The sequence below is a fragment of the Sinocyclocheilus grahami genome, unplaced genomic scaffold (assembly GCF_001515645.1).
Source record: "Sinocyclocheilus grahami isolate Dianchi unplaced genomic scaffold, SAMN03320097.WGS_v1.1 scaffold659.1, whole genome shotgun sequence".
Classification (NCBI taxonomy): Eukaryota; Metazoa; Chordata; class Actinopteri; order Cypriniformes; family Cyprinidae; genus Sinocyclocheilus; species Sinocyclocheilus grahami.
In genome coordinates this window covers 316,481-338,144 of record NW_015505838.1, presented here as the reverse complement: position 1 = coordinate 338,144, position 21,664 = coordinate 316,481, and the positions used below count along the sequence as shown (strand labels likewise).

Sequence of the window (21,664 nt, the reverse complement as noted above, 5' to 3'; positions counted from 1 at the left end):
GCATCTGCCATCAGACCCAGCAGTCTGGAACTGCTTGACAGTGAGTGACCGGCCTTCTCTTACTCTCGCGACTAAGGTGAGGATCGACTCGATCCGAGCAGGAGACATACGTGCCTGCATCTTGGTTGAATCCCAGACCACGCCCAGATAAGTTGTTCCCTGTACTGGAGAAAGCACAATTTTCTTGGCGTTAAGTCTTAACCCCAGCTCTTTCGTGTGAGCGAGAATGACATCTCGATGTCGAACCGCCATCCGCTCTGACTGAGCTAAGATCAACCCATCGTCGATGTGGTTGAGTCGTGAAAGTGTGGGGTGAGAGTGCAAGGCCAAAGGAAGAAACTGGTATTGGTAGGCTTTTGCCCCCAAAAGCAAACCTCAGGAACTTCCTATGATGAGGAAGGATGGAGATATGTGCATATTTTAGATAGATTGTGACACACGAGTCCTCGGACTTGGTCTGAGATATGACCTGTTTGAGTGCGAGCTTGCTGAACTTCAGTCGCATGACTGAGCGGTTCAATAGGCGCAGGTCTAAAATATACTTCCTATGATGAGGAAGGATGGAGATATGTGCATATTTTAGATAGATTGTGACACACGAGTCCTCGGACTTGGTCTGAGATATGACCTGTTTGAGTGCGAGCTTGCTGAACTTCAGTCGCATGACTGAGCGGTTCAATAGGCGCAGGTCTAAAATATGACGCAACCCCCCCATCCTTCTTCGGAACAATGAAGTACCGGCTGTAGAACCCGGAATCTGTCTCGAGCGGAGGGACCACCTTGATGGCCTCCTTCCTTAAGAGAGTAACTACTTCCTGTTCTAATACCAGAGCCTGATCTGGACCCACTAGAGTGGGGGTGACCCCGTTGAATCGAGGCGGACGAGAACTGAACTGGATTCTGTAGCCTCTTTCTACAGTACGCAGGACCCATTGAGACACATTTGGCAGGAGCTTCCACGCTGCTAAATAATCTACTAAGGGAATCAGTCTCTCGAGACTGATCTCTGGTGTGCCCAGAACAGCTAGTTCGGTGCCCTGAAGCGGCAGCAGGGGACGGCCGAACTAGCTGCTCTGGGGGCCTCTGCAGAGACCGCGAGCCTCTCAGTGCCGCTACGTTGCCGGGCGGTAACTGAAAGAAACGCTCGCTGGAGACCGCTGCGCCCTGGAACACCAGCAGGGTTGGCAGAACGATCTCCCAAGGGCACTGGGGGGAGACGGGGACCCCGTGTAATGCTGTGAACCTCTCTTCCCCAGAGGGGCCTGCCCTCCGAGGTCCTGAGCCACAGCATCAGGACTCTCATAGCTGAAGTCTCCTATTGATAACGACGGCCCTCAGACCCACGTCGTCTGCTAGGAAGACTAGACCAGAGCCTGCTCGGGGCAGGACCCAATGAAGCACACTTGGCAGGCCTCCCACACCGCCAGGTGACCTCCTAAGGGAATCAGTCTCGTGAGACTGGCCTCTGGTGCGCCTAGAGCAGCTAGCTCGATGCCCTGAAGCAGCGGACCAGTAGGGGATGGCCGTACAAGCTGCTCTAGAGACCTCCATAGAGAAGCGCTCGCCGGAGACTGCTGCACCCTGGAACACCGGCAGGGTTGGCAGACCAACCTCCTGAGGGCACTGAGGAGAGACGGACACCGTGTAATGCGGTGTACACCGCTCTTCCCCAGAGGGAGCTGGCCCTCAAACTTTAAGTCCTAGGCCTTAGGCATCAGGACGTTTACGACGAAGACTATCCAGCGAGAATGACGGTCCGCAGACCCGCCTTCTGCTAGAAGCCTTCGGCCTGGGAGCGACACTCTGACTCTAGACTCTGCGGAGTACGAGAAGTGAGGCCCCCAGAATGAGGGGCTGGAACACGCTAGGTTGGTACTGCTCCCACCCAGCAGCCCCTGCTGACCGCCTCAACCTCCTCAGAGGAAGAGAGATAAACGCATGCTCTCACTCGAGACATTTTTATCCCAAGAGCCCCTGTATATCTAACTTTTCATAGTCAAATAAAAACTTGCAGTCAAACAACCAGAGGAGTAAATACGATCTGGTGAGAAAGATTCACATAAAAAAATGAATTAAGTAATATAAGAGTTGCCTCGGCAGCGCACGTGCCGCTCAGTCACACAAACAACATCAATCTCCTCAGAGAAAATATGGCCGCAGCAGCAAGCTCTCGCTCAGAGGGGGAAGAACCTCAGCTCTAGATCTAGGGAACACGAATGGAGATAGGACGAGCCATCTCCAACCCATCCGCCAGATCATGTGCAATCCCCGTGATCTCAGTCACCGCCATGCCTCAGCAGCAGCGGGACCGCAATCGCAAGATCACAGGCATGGACACACTCCTCGGAGCGTGCCCGGCGAGAGCGGAGCACTTAACAGAGGTAAAAGCACAATCCGCCCCCCGAGAGCCGACTGCGCGAGCTCCGCTCCCTATTAATGCTGCTTATTATAATATCAGGCATAATATTGCTTGTGTAACTGATGCTTGTGCAACTGGCGAGCTCTTTGACGCCCTCCGTATCAATCTCCTCGGAGAAAGACAGGCGGAGCGTCGCGCCCTCTCCCCGGGAAGAAGGACTGCAGCGCGGGCTTCCAAAACCCCGAAAGCGGGTGCCACTTATATGCAAAACCCACGAGCACAGCTGCCGCTCCGCCTTGGCGAAAGCGGGGCCGGCACAGCGAGGAACGCTAGTGAAAGCTCCCTCCTCAAAGAGAGCCCTCTGAGAGCGAAGTGAGGCAGTAACAACTGTGCTTTGCTCCCAAGCAGACAACAAACAAACTGTGTGTATCCCCACCCGTAAAGTAACGTGAGCAGGGAGGAACACACAGCCTGAATGCTGCCTGCCCTAGCCCTTTGGTGTTTGGTTTTGTCTTGTGATTTCGTGACAGACAACACTAAATAAGACTCATGGATATCAGACTGACACACACACAGAGCACTTGCTGAATGACAAAAAGCTGACGCTGGCTCCGGCGCACATGCTTTTATAGCTTCCTGGACATGATGTCACCCGCCCGTCCTTTTTTTTCCCGAGAGCTGACTCTGCGTGCTTGCTCTCAAGCAGACAACAAACAAACTGTGTGTATCCCCACCCGTAAAGTAACGTGAGCAGGGAGGAACACACAGCCTGAATGCTGCCTGCCCTAGCCCTTTGGTGTTTGGTTTTGTCTTGTGATTTCGTGACAGACAACACTAAATAAGACTCATGGATATCAGACTGACACACACACAGAGCACTTGCTGAATGACAAAAAGCTGACGCTGGCTCCGGCGCACATGCTTTTATAGCTTCCTGGACATGATGTCACCCGCCCGTGACGTCTCGCCCAGCTATTGGAGTGATTTCACAGAAGGCGTTCCCAAAGCGTTTTCCGACGCAGCTCGAGTTCCTGAAGAGGAAACGGTTACATTGATATTGTATTGATCTTCAATCTCACATGATCCTTCAGAAATTGCTGCTCAAGAAGTATTTCTTATTATTATCAATCTTGAAAAGAGTTGTGCTGCTTAATAATTTTTTGGAAACTGACATTTTTAAAGAATATTTAATGAATAGAAAGAAAAAGACAGCATTTATTTGAAATCGAAATAATTTGCAAGATTATAAATATCTTTAATGCCACTTTTCATCAGTTTAAAGTATCCTTACAGAATAGAAGTATTAATTCCTTTCAATAAATGAATAAATAAATACAATCTTACTGACCCATGCTCAGACTGCAGACTTTATAATCTTCTTAAAATTTTCCGACATTTAAACATTTTGATTTATTTATTCTATCATTTTTATTTTAATTGTTTTTCTTATTAAACTCATGTTTGAATAGAAAACAAAACAAGAAGGATCGACGCATATGAAATGTTTGAGCACTGACTGAAATTCCAGTACACTTTACTAATGCACTGTGTGTTTAATAAATACATATTGCTATAATTTTTTAATCTGTGCATTACTAAAAATCAGTCAGGCTTACATAATGCGTGTTTTGATGCAGTAACAGTCGCCTGCTCTCCAGAGCATTTCAGTGCTGCAGGCTCTTCTCAAGGTGTAATGAAGGTGTAAGTCTGTTTTCCCTATAACAGCTGGGTGTCACAGAGGCGAACTCCGTGATTCCCTCTTCCGACCATCAGAGGGCTCCCTCTCCCGAATATTGACTCTTACACTCTCACACTACATTTCCCATCAGCCCCGTATCTGGCACTGATCACCTAGCCCAGCTGTAGCCCATCAGCTGGCCTATATAAACCGTTTGTTCCTTCCAGCTCATTGCAAAGTCTTGTTTTACTGTGGTTTACATTTCTGAGCATTTTTCTCTGTTTTGCCTGCTTGTTGTGACCCTGTCTGTACCTCATTTATGATACTCTGCTACCTGCCTTCTGGATTATCCGTCTTGTCTCTGAGTTGTGATTCATTGCCACCTGCCCCGACTTCTAGCCTGTTTACTGACAACGATTGTGTTTACCCCCCGTCACTTTGTTTGCTGGTATTTGACCATTGCCTGTTTGACCACGATTGTAATAAAGCCTGCTTATGGATCCCACTTCGAGTGACGCTTCGTTACACTGGGTCAGTGCTGCAAAATGCACATTATCCACACACCTGTAAACAGCTGGTTCTGGGGCGCAGCTACAAGGAGTGAGGAGAAAGCAGATACAATGCCACTGCACCAATAGCAACTCAGCTCAATGGGAAGATGGGATGTAAGCTCAAGAACCGTGAGCGTTCAACTTCAGCTGTATCGTCTGTATTAAGTCTTTGCTGCAGGGCTTAAGAGGTTGTGCTGTGAACATTTAGCCTGCTTGACTGACTGAGTTCCACAATAAGGACTCTTTTATTTTTCTTCTAAGGTATACATGATAGTGAACATCCTCTGAAGACCTGCTCTTTATGTTTTCCTGTACTGGTGGGCTTTGATTATGATAACCCATAAATCATTGCTGCTCCATGCTGCAGAATAGCCGCCACTGGTGCCATTCTTTGCTTGCAATTTTGCAATCAATATTGTTTGCGTGCTGTTGAATTGTGTCCATGAATCTCTCAGCTGCGGCAGTTATGATTGGTTAGAGTCACAGTAAACGTCCTCCCCTGTGACATATGTGGGAATGGATGTTCTCTTGGACTGTGCAAATAGAAATTGCTTTGCACTTTCACTCAGTAAAACTGTTACCACTCTGAATTAGGTAATGGACTTACGGCACATTAATTCAGCATTTTCATGTGTTTTATTTACATAAACCTTGCTGTTTATAACCCTCAAGGAATTATGCTTTTGCAGTGCTATTGAGGTAAATAAATATACATTGGTAACACTTTACAATAAGGTTCATTAGTTAACATTAGTTAACTACTTTAGTTAACATGAACTAAGAATGAACAACTGTATTTTCATTAACTAACATTAACAAAGATTAATAAATACTGTAATAAATGTATTGTTCTTGGTTTGTTCCTGTTAGTTAATATATTAACTAACATTAACTAATGAAACCTTATTGTAAAGTGTGACCTATACATTTTATATTGATTTTAAAAGTAACTGTGAAATTTAGTTAATACAATTTAAAATACCTGTTTTATATTGTAATATATATATATATATATTATTATTATATATATTTTTTTTTTCACTGTACCCTGATTTAATCAATTGTAAATCCATTTAATCAAAATTACTTAATGTAATGTAATTGTAAATACTTTTGCTCAAGATACTTAATTGAGTAAATTTTTAACACATTCCCTTGATTCTACTTGATTTGAATTTCTCTGCCACCTCTACACCTATATTTAACAACATCATTGGCATATATTGGTAGCACAGCAAAGCTATTGGTTGTTATACACACTTGCTCTTGAAGAAGTTATGGACTGACTCTTACTCTTGTTCCCAGGGTGCTCTGAATGCTGTCTCAAATGCCTGAGTGGGATTCCCTACGCCTCTCTGATTGCGACCATCCTGCTGTATGCCGGGGTGGCGCTCTTCTGTGGCTGTGGTCATGAGGCTCTCTCTGGAACCGTCACCATCCTGCAGACCTATTTTGATGTTGTCCGGTCGCCTGTTGATGCCCTGGATGTCTTTACCATGTGAGTGTCACAATACCAAAGTCATAATAAAAAAAGAACATACAGTCAGGCTTTGCTGTCTGTTGTAATGTACATGTATCTAATTCAGTTTATGTCACCGGTTCTTAATAATGTATTACTGAAACTAATTTATTGATCATTCATTGTCTTCATTTGTGGTTTATCTTTACCATTAAGCAAGATGCAGACTAGTTGCATACACACCTTTATTCAAGTTATTTAGCCCTCATGCTGTGGTCCAGTCATTTTGACCCAGAGAAGATTTTCTTTTTTTCTGAACATGCTAGTTAATGTTATCGCATTCGTCTATCTATCTATCTATCTATCTATCTATCTATCTATCTATCTATCTATCTATCTATCTACCTATCTATATTTATATAATTTTTGTACTTTTCCCCCCGACCTTGTTACGTTTGTGGTGTCCCCGGTCAAAAATGAATTTGTATTTCTTTTTGGAAGTGATTGATTGTTCTGCAGGCCTCTGTAGGCATATGAACCTATGTTTTAAAGACTGAGATTTGGTAATAATGGGCATAATGAGAGATCTAAAAGCAATTTTTGTATGGTAACATCAAATTAGGTAAAGGATTTTCAGCACAGCTCAATGATTAGTTAATAGGGACCATCCAGAATAATTTCTGTGTGATATATCTAGAAGGAGTAAAGAAATGCACGTTATAATTATTATAATGAATTAAATTGAATTCATTGAATCTTGTGTTTACATCATTCAGCCTTATAGGAAGTGGAGACTGAGGAGAGTGTTATTTAGAAATATATTTTTCCACACACACATTTCTAAAGAACAGTGACACACAGAATCACAAGACTGTTTTTTTTTTATCTACCATGTTAGGTTTTGGCATCAGTCCCACTCAGAGAATTAAGTGTTCTGAAATCTCAAGTACACCTGCTCACCGGAACTCCACTGGTGGGAAGGAGAGCAGGATGGACAGAGAGAACGAGAGAAAGGAGTGGGTGGAGGAAGGAATAGTGGCAGTGTGTGGAGCAGCATTTTTCAGCCATTTTACCTTGTTTTGCCAAATACTTTGGAGTAAGGCTTTGAAATTGAATTTAATCTGCACACAAAATTAAGTGGATTAGGGCTTCACAAAATACTTTGCCACCAATATTCTCGCTGTTGTCTTATTGAATTGCCATTGTGTGCAAGATAAGCACAGACACTCTTTTCATAAGGAAATGACTAATTTACTTATTGTTTTGCTTCCTCAGGATTGACATATTTAAGTATGTGATCTATGGAGTGGCAGCAGCCTTCTTCGTTATTAAACCGTTACGCTGCCTTAGAAGCATGTCCGAAATCAGTTTTGTGAGGTGACTTAATGGGCAAACGCGGCATACAAAGTCGTTGCCTGATGACAAGTCAGCAGCCTAAGCATTCGGACACAGCCCATGACTTTACATATTAGCACAACTGAACGCTAAATGGCAGCTTTGACATACCTAATTGTCATTTATGCATGTACTATCATTGCATTATTAATAAATCTGCTGTTAACACATCTCACTTTCTTTAAATTGCAGGAATTGTGTCCATCGGTGAGGAGAAAAAACTGTGTACAGCTTCTGAGAACTTCATCAAGATGTGTGAATCTAATGAGGTCAGTTGGCAGTTCAGAAGATGGGTGTCAGGCTTGTGTTGTGTTTTGTTCCTCATGTGCTCCCTGTGTCCCAGTGTTAGCCCTTTTTTGGTTATGATCCTGTCCTGATTATTTCATTGAGTTCATTAGTCTCCACCTGTGTTTGTTTATTTGATTCAAGTGCATTTAATTTACTCCCTCGTTATGTCTTGTATTTAAAGTGTAGTCTGTTGGATGTTTCTTTGTCGAGTCTGAACATCGTTACCTGTTTCCTACGTGTGTGTCCCTGATTCCGTGTGAAAGAATTAAGTATGTATCATAGTGAATTCCCCTCCGTCTCCTCATTCCTCGCTCCTCACAGTAGGGAGCGTGACAGAAGACTCAACCACAAAAAGATGACTGCAGCAGAGGACGTGCTGTGGGGTTTGTGGCAGGGCGGTCTGAGGTTGGAGCGATATGTGGAGGGTTTTCTCAAGCTCTCTAACCAGGTGAGCTAGCACGATGCCGCTCTAGGGGTGCGTGCTTCCTGTTGGGGTTGGATGACGAGATAATCCGCTGCGATCTACCGACGTGTGATTTTCCCCTGATCGAGCTGATTAATCTCGTGCTGTTCTTAAATGGTTCTGATTTCGAAGTGGAAGAAGTAAAGAAACTTCCCAAGCCTCGTCATCCAACTCCCGCTGGAACGCGCCATGTCTCCCCAGCTCACCCCATGCCGAGAACCTCCACATACCACTCCAACGGCTCCTACCGCCTGCCCAACCCCAAATTCCCCGCTGTCCTCCTAAGATCCACCCTAGTCGTCAGCCCAGTATGGCCGGCCGCTCCCCAGTCAAGTCCGCCGTCTGCGGCTCTCTCCAGCCCACCGGCCATTCCGATGTCAGGCCCGCCGGCCGCTATGAAGTCAAGCCCACCGGTGGCGGCTCTCTCCAGCCCGCCGGCCGCGGCACACTTAAGCCCGCCAACCGTGCCATTGTCAAGCCTGCCGGTTACCGCAACGACAAACCCGCCGGCTGCCCAGTTCACCCGTAACCAAAGGAGGAGGACAAAGAGAAAAGGACTGTTCTCTGCCTTCATCCTAGCCCCAGAGCTCGCTCCAGTGTCGGCTCCAGCCCCTGAGTTGGTTCCAGTGTCAGCTCCTCGAAAGCGCCTTGCTGTGCCTGCTCCTCCAGAGCACCCTCCAGTGCCAGTTCCTCGTAAGCGCTTCACAGTTCCCGAGTATAGAACAGGGAGGGCTCCTGATCCCCTGTTGAGCCCAGGGAGGGCTCCAGATCCCCAGTTAAGCCCAGGGAGGGCTCCAGATCCTCAGTTAAGCCCAGGGAGGGCTCCAGTTCCCTGTCATGGCCCACGGAGGGCCTCGGAGCCCGTAAGCATCGGCAAGTATTTTTTTTGGGGGGGGGGGGGTAGTAGGGCTCCAGCCGTAGAGCTTCCTGAACTACCTGCTCCACCGTGGCCTCCTGGGCTGCCAGATCCGCCATGGCTCCCCGAGGCCCCTGATCCGCCATGGCCCCCTGAGTTAAAGGACTGTTCTCTGCCTTCATCCTAGCCCCAGAGCTCGCTCCAGTGTCGGCTCCAGCCCCTGAGTTGGTTCCAGTGTCAGCTCCTCGAAAGCGCCTTGCTGTGCCTGCTCCTCCAGAGCACCCTCCAGTGCCAGTTCCTCGTAAGCGCTTCACAGTTCCCGAGTATAGAACAGGGAGGGCTCCTGATCCCCTGTTGAGCCCAGGGAGGGCTCCAGATCCCCAGTTAAGCCCAGGGAGGGCTCCAGATCCTCAGTTAAGCCCAGGGAGGGCTTCAGATCCCCAGTTAAGCCCAGGAAGGGCTCCAGTTCCCTGTCATGGCCCACGGAGGGCCTCGGAGCCCGTAAGCATCGGCAAGTATTTTTTTTGGGGGGGGGGGTGTAGTAGGGCTCCAGCCGTAGAGCTTCCTGAACTACCTGCTCCACCGTGGCCTCCTGGGCTGCCAGATCCGCCATGGCTCCCCGAGTCCCCTGATCCGCCATGGCCTCCGAGTCTGCCTGCTCCGCCATGGCGTCCCCCAAACTGCCAGATCCGCCATGGTGCCCCAAACTGCCGAACTGGGGCATCCTGTCCCGTCCAGACCTGTCCTGAGGGATCTCCAAGGCTCCCACCCTCCCACCCCTTTGATGTTGTATGGCGCGAGGACGCGCCTTCCGGAGGGGGGGCGTCATGTCAGGCTTTTGTTGTGTTTTGTTCCCCATGTGCTCCCTGTGTCCCAGTGTTTAGCCCTTTTTTGGTTATGTTCCTGTCCTGATTATTTCATTGAGTTCATTAGTCTCCACCTGTGTTTGTTTATTTGATTCAGGTGCATTTAATTTACTCCCTCGTTATGTCTTATATTTAAAGTGTAGTCTGTAGGATGTTTCTTTGTCGAGTCTGAACGTCGTTACCTGTTTCCTATGTGTTTGTCCCTGATTCCGTGTGAAAGAATAAAGTATGTATCATAGTGAATTCCCCTCCGTCTCCTCGTTCCTCGCTCCTCACAGTAGGGAGTGTGACAATGGGCTTATTTTATCCTATGTTTTAGCCTTCATCTAAATTCAGTCCGCCATTATAGTCAGCGACCTATAACATAAATGAAGGGTGGGAAGTGAGAGAGAGAATAGGAATAAATTGTGAACCATGCTTTTAAGACATTAAGACACTTTAAGTCACAGTGCAATGGGGATTCCTCCATATAAATATGTAATAGTTCAAATTTTATATTTATTTGCAAGATCGTGCAGCTCCTTATATGAACAGTACCACAAGTCATATCCTAGCGGATGCTATGCTTTCACAATATTATTACTATAGGAAAGATGTCACTATAGCCTAGAGTTTATCATTTTAGATTGTTTTGGTGATCTACGGCCAGATTTACAGCTTGCACCAGTGTAAACACTTGCTGTCCAGATTTACTAAAGGCACGCAGTGAAAAATTTGGACAGTTATTTTAGCAACTGACCTTTTTGCATATGCATTTGTAGAAGTTTTCCTTTACGAAAAAAACAAAAATGGAGTGCATTTAAATTAATCATGCAACATGATTTACTAAGGTTTGTGGTAGTCAGTTTACCGATAGTTGCACCATTTTTTTATTTGTTTAGTAAATCTGTCTCTTAGGTTTATCTGTACTTCTTGATGATTTGCCAGTGAAAACCCATCCATGTTTTATCCTCTTCAGAGTCTTTTTTTTGTCCTTTCTCCAGCTGGATCTGACATTCCACTTGTTTGTCTGCGCACTTGCGGGGGCTGGAGCAGCCGTTATCGCCATGGTGAGCATTTCCACTGCTGTCTCTTTCTACCTTTCTTTCTTGATTGCTCAGCTTCTACATTGCACAAGTTTTCCCTAAATATATTTTTTTTATGGCAATACAACGACGTTTAGATTGATTTATGAGTTTCATTAATCCTATGATTCCAGTGACACCTTCAAGTTATATGAAATCTAAGCACAACAAGTGTGTAATAGAATTACAGTGAATTACAGAATTACAGTGTATCGGGAAAGAATGTGCAGGCTTGTCTAAAATGCAATATACATCCAAGGTCTCTTGTAAAATAGTGAGTGAGCAAAGAGAGAAGACGACAGATAGAGAGATGGAAAGGAATGCTCATCATTGAAATTGCAGGAGGTGTTGTTGCCATGGAAACAGAAGAGGAGAGGGAAGGAAGGAGAGAAGCTTGTTTGGAACGGCGATAAGTGATTGTGAGACCATTTTCTGTGAGGCAGCTTTTTTGCCCTTTGGTTTGAACCTTGGAAAGCTGTTTTTCATTGGTTAATAATAAGAGCTTATGTAGAAGGTAAATAGTATAGCATCAAATTAATTTGATGCGGTCAATACACTAAGTATTTTTGCACTGCATTGTGCTTTTGTTTTCTGCTTAAGCTTCCTTGCAGTGTGTGTGTGTGAAAAGCACAATGTGTCTGTTTTCTGCAAAGGCAACAGTCTGGCATGATTTATGTGAGTTAATTGCATTCCACACCAGTTTGGAAATGAGAAAACAGCCTGGATATTAGAAAAAAAAGCTCTACATAATTTGTGCTCTTTTGATTATATAATTACATCATACCTTTCAGAGAATACTGCTGCATGCTTGCGGTTTGCTTATTTGTGCAGCAATAATGCCACCCAATGGTTTACAGAGGAACTTCAGAAAAAAAGCCATTTTTGTCGTGGAAATGCATATAATTATAACACAATTTTCTGAACCATCCAAATTTAAAGGGATAGTTCATCCAAAAATTAACATTTTGCCATGAATTACTTAATCTGTTGTTCCAAACAATCACAAACAAAGACGTTTTGCAGCTCTTTTGACCAAAGGCTCCTAAAACGCATACTAAAAGGCATCATACATCTTTCCCTCATTTGTATGATTTAACAATGCACATGAATATGGAGTAATATGGAAAAATTTGGCACATCACAGTTGGTTATGAGACCCACAAGAACCAATGACATTTGCCTTTATTGTGGTTCCTCTTGATGCACTTATTCAAATATACAAATAGCAGAAATAACATTTAAGTGCTTTAATGACAAGATTATCAGTAAATAAAAAGGTATCATATGGCTTCAGAGACATGGAATTGTATGGATTTTTATGATGCTTTTTGGAGCTTGACAGCTCTTGTTCATCATTCACTTTCACTGCACTTTCAGTGTAAATAAAACATCTCATACTCTTTTCTACAGAAGAAAGAATATCATACAGGTTTGGAACGATGTGAGGGTGAACCGGAGTTAGGAATAGGGTTTTTAGGAGGCAGCAAGTAACCTTCTTCCTTTCTCTTTTTCAATGACCTGGCTACTGTGTTAGGTGGTGGCCGTGTCTATCCTCATCCATAACCACGTCATTCTGACGTCAAAGAGCACGGGGAGGTACTGCACGCGTTTCTGAAGCCAGCTCCCGACACACTCTCTTTCCACCAAGCGCCCCACCACCATCACCCACGACAGCGACTTTCATAATGACGTCCCTTAATTGGCTTGATTAAAATGACACCCAGGCTCTTCCATTTTGCAATATCATTTCAGTCCCTGTCCTTCCCCCACCTCTCCAAGTTAACCCACCAGTTACAAGCGATAACAAGTGTAAATGAACAAACTAACCTGGCTTACATTCAGCTGGAAATGGTCGCCACATCGTCTGACAAGGGAAATAACTGATCTAGTTCCAGTCTAAACTGGGCCATTAAATGCCCACCCAGTCTCCAAAGTAATCCTTTTGACCTCTATGTGGGTACAGATGGGTCATCAGCACTAACACTAACCCTCCCCTCTAACCACTGTGTTGCTGTAGGTGCACTACCTGATGGTGCTGTCGGCTAACTGGGCTTACGTGAAGGATGCCTGCCGGATGCAGAAATACGAGGACATCAAGTCCAAGGAGGAGCAGGAGCTTCATGATATCCACTCTACTCGCTCTAAAGAGCGTCTGAACGCATACACATAAAGCACGCGCTCATGTGCACACATATAAATATGTATACACGCACACAAACACACATAAGCATGCCCTTCCCCTCCCTGAAGACACACATATAAACTAAACTTAACTATATTTAATTTCCATGGTTTCCAGGGGTAAGGGATTGGATGGGATGGGGTGGTAAATAACTGTAACATTTGGTATGTACGGGTGTGACCCAGAATGTTGGTCTAGGGACGTGTTTATCGTCCCCATGGCAATGTCTCTGACTACCCAGGATTTAGATTTAGTTTCTTTGTCCTTGTTCCGATTTCCTTTTCTGTTGACATGTTTGAGAGCACACTAAGTTGAGTGACTTCATACTTTTAGGTCTCATTGGGTCTTGTTAGGGGGTTTGGGTTTAGCCAAAGGGATTAAAGAACACTTTTCACATTTTTGTATTACACACTGATGATTTGCGCTCTTCAAGCTCACCCTATAAATGGCTAGTCATGATTTAGATTTTCTTCAGACTTTTTCAAAACCAAAATGTGACCAAACTTGTAACTTATGATTTACAGGTTAACTGCTCAAGCTGCCACAATTATAGCAGCAACAGCACAAACAATGTACAGATTCTTTTTCCAACCAATTCAGTTTTGGAGTGCCAGGGATTTCAAAAAGTACCTTAAAGTGACTTTTATTGCTATACTGTAGCTTGGCCTAACTGTATATTCTAGCTGTGCACAGTATTAATGGAAGGTGTGACACTGGTGCTTAGTAACGTTTGTTAAGCTTTGACAGAGATGGCTGCTGATTGGGAAAGAAGGACCGAAAAAGAACATCTCAAATCAGCTAGAGCGGTCAAGTAGGATTTGCCTTGGGATATTTGTTTTCTCTCATCCATTGCAAGCCATACTCTCACATGCAAATAACATTTTCAGGTGTTTTATTGCTTAGTTTTAGCTTTAACTTTTTAAATGCAAGTACTCCAACAAAAACACATTTTTCCATCATTCATGAACTGTATATATCTCTTTAAATGTATACACATTTCATGTCAGTTTCTAAAACACATCTCGGCAGTCAGTGTGAGTTGATATTCTTGAGATTGTCGTTCATATCAGAGAAGTATAAATCTAAGTGGAAAAGTTGATTGCAACGAATCTGCCAAACACTCTGGAAGGTTAAATAAACAAGGTATTTATGTAAAAACCGAACACGTTCCGAATAAATACAAGAAAGATATGGATGTACAAGCATGTGTTACTCAAAACTCAGTGTTTTGGCTCGGTCTTGCCGACTTCAGTTGCCCTACTTTTGCAGTAAAATTCTTTTGTCAGTGTCTCAAAAAAAACATAATAATAATAATAAAAAAACAAGCTAGTTTTTGTGCACTTATGGACCATTGTGAGTTTTTTGGTGTAAGTGCATTTGGAATCAGCTCTGAGTCCCTGTACTCTTATTAGTCATGCAGCTTTTTTAAAACCACAAAAGAAACTTGTATTAGGTAAAAAAAAAAAAACATAAATATAGTTGTTATTTGTGGCATGGTTATGCATTCAATGGTAATAGTTTTAAAAGGGAAAAAAAAATGTAAGTTGATTTTTACACTTATGACTGTCTTGCTGGGGTCAATTATATTTTTTCTAAATGTGCAGTATTACAGTTGCTACTCTAACAATATTAAGCTATATATCTTATTAGGTTGTAGTGTTTGAGTTTTGTCCTTTCTAGTTTGTGATGATTTTTCCGAACCATGTCTTAAACCTATTCTTGTTTTGATGGCGCGTATCCAGTATTACATTACATCCAGTATTACAGAATGACATTGCTTTCAGCTTTATCCACATACTGTACTACTTTTTTGTACTTTCACTGAGAATGCTTTGTAGCAGGCAGTAAAATTAACTGGTTTTGTACATAAATGTGCCAACAGCTTGACAGTGGCTTTTTCTTTTCTTTTCGAACTGTAGGAACAAAGTTGCTTGCGTAAATAAAGACACTTGTGTACTTGTTAATTTGTTTTGTTTTAATTGTTCATGTTTATTGTGTACGTTTGGTAGGTACTTTGTTTTGAAATCATGTAAGTGACCTTTTATGAAGTCTGTTATTCTTGCATGTACTGTATAGTTTAAAACAATCCATAGTTAAAATGCGTAGATTTTTACAGCACAAGGAAATGCTGACCCATAGCATGCTTATACAGGGAACACCCAAGTCTGTGAATTTTTAACCTAACTTTAACCAAAAGTGTTAGTCTTTCCATTAATATATAAATCATTCAAGAGTCATTTGTAAAGTGTATGCAATTCTTTAAACGTAATAATCAGTGATTGAAGCAGCAAACATTGGCTTAATAACTTCATTCAACAGGAAAAGGTGAATATGGAAAGGATAAACTCCACTAAGTAGGATGAGGATGATAATTAGAGGAACCAATCAATCAGCAAGGGGTTTGCTAAAGAAGCTAAGTACAAGCTAAAGAAATGTACTTATGTCAGATATTAACTGGTTTTATGTTATTATTAATTAAAACAATATTTATAAATTAACATTGATTAACTATTATTATAAATATCAACTTAATGACTGAGTGCAAGGCCAGTCCTTGCATGTCAAGGTGGGACTGAAAGTTCTATGCTCTGTGCTAACCGAATCTATATTTGTGAACATGAAAGCAGAATAGAAAATTCTACAGGTTGAATACATATTTTATTGCAAACTTAATACCTAATATCTATTTACTCACCCTCAGGCCATCCAAAATGTAGATGAGTTTGTTTCATAATCACTTGCTCACTAATGGATCCTCAGTGAATGTGTGCCATCAGAATGAGAGATGATAAAAACATTGCAATAATTAACAAGAACCCACACACCTCCAGTCCATCAATTAATGTCTCGTGAACTGAAATCCATTGGTGAGCAAGTGATGTAATGATACATTTCTTTAAATCTGTTCTGATAAATAAACAAACTCTTTATGGGGAGTACGCCTGATGGTGAGCGCATTTTCAGCAAATTTTCATTTCTGGGTGAACTATTCCTTCAACATGGGTTTTGCAGCTCCGCTATACTTGAACAACACTGAATGGTTGTCCACGTCTCATTGTAATGTCTCGAAGAGCCTGCGCTTGCCAGTAGGTGGCAGTGACGATCTAAAAATCCATTTTTGTGACCTATGGTCTTGCAGCAGATAACATTTTATTTCACTGTAGATGACTGACACACAGAAAATCAGTATACAAAAATCTAATTTAAAAATCTATTCCTTTAGTGTTTTTGCAAAATAATGAAACGTTTAAAGATGTGAAATATATTGTTTTTAAAATTACAGTTGGCAAAGTGGTATGGATGCAAAAATTGGCATCCATCTCTCTTTGCATACCTGCTTTTCATGTCTCAGACTACTGAGCAATATAATAAATTCCATAATAATAAGTTAACTTTAATAAATGTCTTGGGCAACTAAAGAGGCTCATAAATAAGATGCATCACCTTCTTTATCAAGTGGGTTCACTGTTGTTGTAGATCAATTTTAACATGGTTTAGACTTTAACAGATTTTCTGCAACAGCAGATTCTTGTTGCACGAGTGAACATGTCACTTTCATGAAATGCCTTGGGTGCACCGTGTCCCACAGTCAGAATGCCTTCACTTCTATAGCCATCAGTTACGACAACCAACGCAAGAGCAAAACTAAAGGACATGAGTTTTCGATCATTAAAGAGGAGAAATTACCGTGTACAATCTGTAAGTGCAACTGAAGCCAACAGGATCTTTAGTGCTGTCTGTCGAATGTTGGGGAAACATAAGAAAACAATATTGATTGCTAATGTACTTCACCTGTCAGAGGAGAATCACTTTTACTGCAGTACAGGGAGTCTTTTCCTTAAATGGACAACTCAGTAAACTCAATTGCATCCAAAATTGCATACCATATGAGAAGGTACAACATTTGAAAATGTATGTTCTAATTATTACATCCGCCATGTTGTCTTTGTCATGTGACTTAACTGCCATTCAAAAAATCTCTCCTGTGGCCTCATGGGATAGCAGTGTTCATCAGATGCCCACTTCAGAAGGCCATTTGCCTACTGTTTTACGAATACTGTGAATTCAGACATGGTCTTTTCACTTATTGTTTTTCACCTGCTATGTAGTCAGGGAGTATGCGATTTCGGATGCAGACAGGGATTTTATTTTATTTTTTAAGGTAATATGACAGCAGACTTGTACTCATTCTGAACCTAGTGGTAAATAATGATCAAATGAATTATTCTTAATGATTCCCCTGATCTGACACTTTCTGGGTGACTGAATAAAGTATAACTAAATTAGAACATATAAAACACAGAACATTTCTACAATGGGTCTCTTTGCCAAAAACTTTGTTTGTTGATGCCGCATGAATTTAGTTATACTTTATTCAGTCACCCAGAAAGTGTCAGATCAGGGAAATCATTAAGAACAATTAATTTGATCATGTGATCTCAACATGACGTCCCCCATAAGGCAGCCCCTAATGTAATATAAAGCAGCTTTTATTATACTATTCATCTTCAACTGATGTTAGTGTAAATTATTGTAACTTTCATTCCATTGTTCACTCCTTGTACTTTATTTATTTAAGGAAAAAATAAATTCAAATTTAGTAACAGATCCAGAATGCACAAACGTGGTATGGCAATGAGCCATTTGGATTCGACTAGTGGCTGAACTTACAGGAATGTCTCTGACGTCTCTCCAGTGTGTGAGCAGACTCAGATGAGTATTTAATTTAATCCATGAGTATTTGTCAGATCAATGGCGAATTTCTTTTACTCATGCTTCATGCATATGTCAGAACTAGAAAACCAGCCTGCTCTTTTTTCTACAGCGTTAACAGTGTCAGATACTCATCGTCTCATCGCTTTCTTTTTTTATTTTTTTACTGCTGTGTGAGAAATAATGCAAATACAGAGGCCTGTCATTTTATTAGAACTCATCTTAAAAAGTCCTTGAATTCATCTCTCTGTCTCTCATGTTCCCAATACCTTTACCCCTTAAAATGCAAACATTTTTCTTGTAGAGTTTCTTGTTAATTAAAACAAAAACATTAATTTATGGAACAGTGCAATGTAAAAAAAACAACATTCTGCCATTATTAGCTCAGCCTCATGTTGTTCTAAACCGATTCCAAACCACAGCTGTTCTTTTTCAATATAATGAAAGTGAAGGGAAACAGCATTCCCTGCACTTGCATTATATTGAAAAAGAGCAGCTTTGACACGGTATATAAACACTTTTTGTTTATTACTGAAGAAAGAAAATTATATGGGTTTGGAACAACATAAAGAGGTGGGTAATTGATGACTGAATTTTTATTTTGGAGGAAACTATTCCTACAATAAAACAAAGCATGTGTGTGGTAAAGACCAGTAATTTAATTTACTAGCACAAAATTTAATTTGCTTATTTCAATTCCAAAGTATATACACACTACCATTCAAAACTTTTAGATCTGTAAGATTTTTTAAAAATTTGAAGAAAAAAATATCTTCTGCTCACCAAGGCTGTATTTATCCAAAATATATACTTATTACTATGTAAAATAGATGATTTATATTTTAATATATTTTAAAATGTAATTTACTCCTGTGATGTCAAAGCTGATTTTTTTTTGTGTCTTTTTTTTATTACTCCAGTCTTCAGTGTCACCCCCCCCCCACACACACACGCACAGGTTTGTTTTTATGGTTTATGGGGACTCTCCATAGGCGTAATGGTTTTTATACTGTACAAACCGTATTTTCTATTGCCCTACACCAACCCTACCCCTAAACCTACCCCTTACAGGAAACTTTCTGCATTTTTAGATTTTCCAAAAAACTCATTCTGAATTATTTATAAACCTTTTGAATTAAGGGGACACAGAAAATGTCCTCATAAATCACCTTCTCATTGTAATACCTATGTCATGCCCATGTTATTATACAAATCTGTGTATAAACCACATAAACATGCACACACACACACACACACAGAGAGAGAGAGAGAGAGAGAGAGAGAGAGAGAGAGAAAGAGAGAGAGACAAACATATTTACTAAACAAGAGCACCTGATAAGCTGTAACAGGCAATTTAACTGTGAGGCAAAATTGGTGAATCTATACAGTTTGATTGGTTTTTAAATGTCATAGTGTTAGAACCAAATCAAATTTTCTGATTTACTGACTAGTCACTTAATGTACTGTGTAAATTTCTTCCCGTTTAAATGGACAATCAGACATAATTAAGCGTCATACCAGGTAGAGTAATCAGACCATTGTAAGGTAGAATGGTGTACACCATACATCTTGCATCTCTTCTGGGCATTTTGCTTCATTAGTACTTAGATTGGCCATTCATCCCTCAAGCCATAAGAGAAGGTTCATACTGAGCCAGAAGAGAAGATGTGTGTAGTGTTCTAATGGATCACCTGTGAGCAACAGCAGGACAGAGAATAATATATGTGACCCTGGAGCACAAAACCAGTCTTAAGTCGCTGGGGTATATAGCCAAAAATACATTGTATGGGTCAAAATTATTGATTTTTCTTTTATGCCAAAAATCATTAGGATATTCATGTTCCATGAAGATATTTAGTAAATTTCCTACTGTAAATATCTTAAAACTTATTTTTTGATTAGTAATATGCATTGCTGAGAACTTCATTTAGACAACTTTAAAGGCGATTTTCTCAGTATTTAGATTTTTTTGCACGCTCAGATTCCAAATTTTCAAATAGTTGTATCTCGGCCAAACATTGTCCTACCTTATTTATTCAGCTTTCAGATGATGTATAAATCTCAATTTCGAAAAATGTACCCTTATATTACTGGTTTTGTGGTCCAGGATCACATATGTTGGCATTCCTAATTAGCACGTTCAGTTGTAAATGAGATTGGCAACAGTCTCTGTTGGTTTTATAGAACTAACCAGGGATCCACTTCTCCAATCCAAGTGATTTCCAATGGAATGTCTTATGAAATGATGAAGACCACTGCATAGGCTTGTTTATATTCTACAAAGCAAACCAGCATGTTTTCCAAGCTCCCTTATGAAATGAAAATGGTAGTTCAAGGACCTAATACTAAACAAAAACACATGGGAATATACTGGAAAATATAAAGCAATGTATTAAGGTAATGCATTTACATATATGGGAAAATATAAATGTATTAATAACCTGCAATATATGCATGGACCATGAATGATGATATATTTTAAGGACCCCTTCTCATTAGTAACTAGTTGCTTATTAGCATGCATATTACTAGCATATCGGCTGTTTATTAGTACTTATAAAGCACATGTGCCATATTTTAGATCCCTTAATTCTACCCCATACCTAAACTTATTACCTTACTAAGTATTAATAAATGGCAAATTAGGAGTTTATTGAGGCAAAAGTTGTGGTTAATTGTTAACAGTGATAACTGGACCTTAAAATAAAGTGTGACCAAAAATATATAGCAATGAAGACAAAAACTGTGCTACATTTTTAATTGTATTTATTTATTTTCAAATAATAGCTTTATTGAAACAATTAATTAATTTTACTTTCATAAGTTAATGCATGAGTTTGCATAAAGCTAAACACTTTTATTTCACTTTATTGTTTGCATAGTTACAAAAATCATACAAAGAAAAGTGTTTAATGAAAACAAATAACATTTTAGGATGTTTGGACAATTGAATGCCTTGTTGGTGGGCAACATGGTGAGTGGATATATATTATTTTCAACTTCCTGATAATTCTGTACATATATTGCACATACATGTTTCCATATAATTATGAAAATATATAGCACATATATGTGCAAATATAATTATACACACACAGTTTTTTTATTACATGCACATCTATATATTTTGAAGTGTTTTACTTGATTATAAAATCACACACATTACAATATATAAGTAAATATATTGTCACACAAGAAAAGTGTCAATTCCTTGTGTATTATTCAATATATTGTAATGTATTAACAAAATGTATTATTCTGTATATATTCAATATACATAATTTAATATATGCATTGTTAATATATAAATAAATATATTTTCTTTGCATGAGGAATAATCATGGATGAGAAGCCTAATTAGACAACGTCATATATAGAAGTACTGATGCCTTTTCAACAGTGGTTAACATATTGTATCAATACCCATGGCTTTGTAAGGGAAATACTTGGCAGGAAGATAATTAAATCAAAAGTAGTCCAGCAGTGTGGCCATGTGCCTCCAAGGTTTCCTGAAGAGCTGGGATATCAGCAGTTTGCTGCCTGTCATGTGGCTGGCACAGATGGAGCTAAGCCATTTTTTCCCACCAGGGAAAGCAAAGGAAAAGAATGTCCGGCTCGCATCACAACCCTCGGGTGAAGCTTGAGTGATGGGCACCTGGAGGCCATGATTCTCAAGCTTAAACTTTAATGAAGCCATTTCCATTCACAGATGTGTTACAGAACCCTCACTTACTATACTTATAAACAATGCCATTGCTAAATGGGAGTCCTGGAATGAGATATTTATGGT

At 40.9% G+C, this 21,664-nt stretch overlaps 1 protein-coding gene across 1 annotated transcript in view; it reads left to right on the top strand.

Moving 5' to 3' along the window:
* The window catches only part of LOC107558773 (neuronal membrane glycoprotein M6-a-like), a 77,345-nt gene extending 62,220 nt beyond the window's left edge, over nucleotides 1-15,125 (top strand). Inside the window, exons 2-6 of the mRNA XM_016242450.1 lie at nucleotides 5,894-6,086; nucleotides 7,323-7,399; nucleotides 7,635-7,711; nucleotides 10,899-10,964; nucleotides 12,997-15,125. Of these exons, the coding sequence (XP_016097936.1) occupies nucleotides 5,894-6,086; nucleotides 7,323-7,399; nucleotides 7,635-7,711; nucleotides 10,899-10,964; nucleotides 12,997-13,149 (566 nt within the window). The 3' untranslated portion in view covers nucleotides 13,150-15,125. The remainder of the gene's footprint in view (nucleotides 1-5,893; nucleotides 6,087-7,322; nucleotides 7,400-7,634; nucleotides 7,712-10,898; nucleotides 10,965-12,996) is intronic.
* The last annotated feature ends 6,539 nt before the right edge of the window (nucleotides 15,126-21,664 follow it).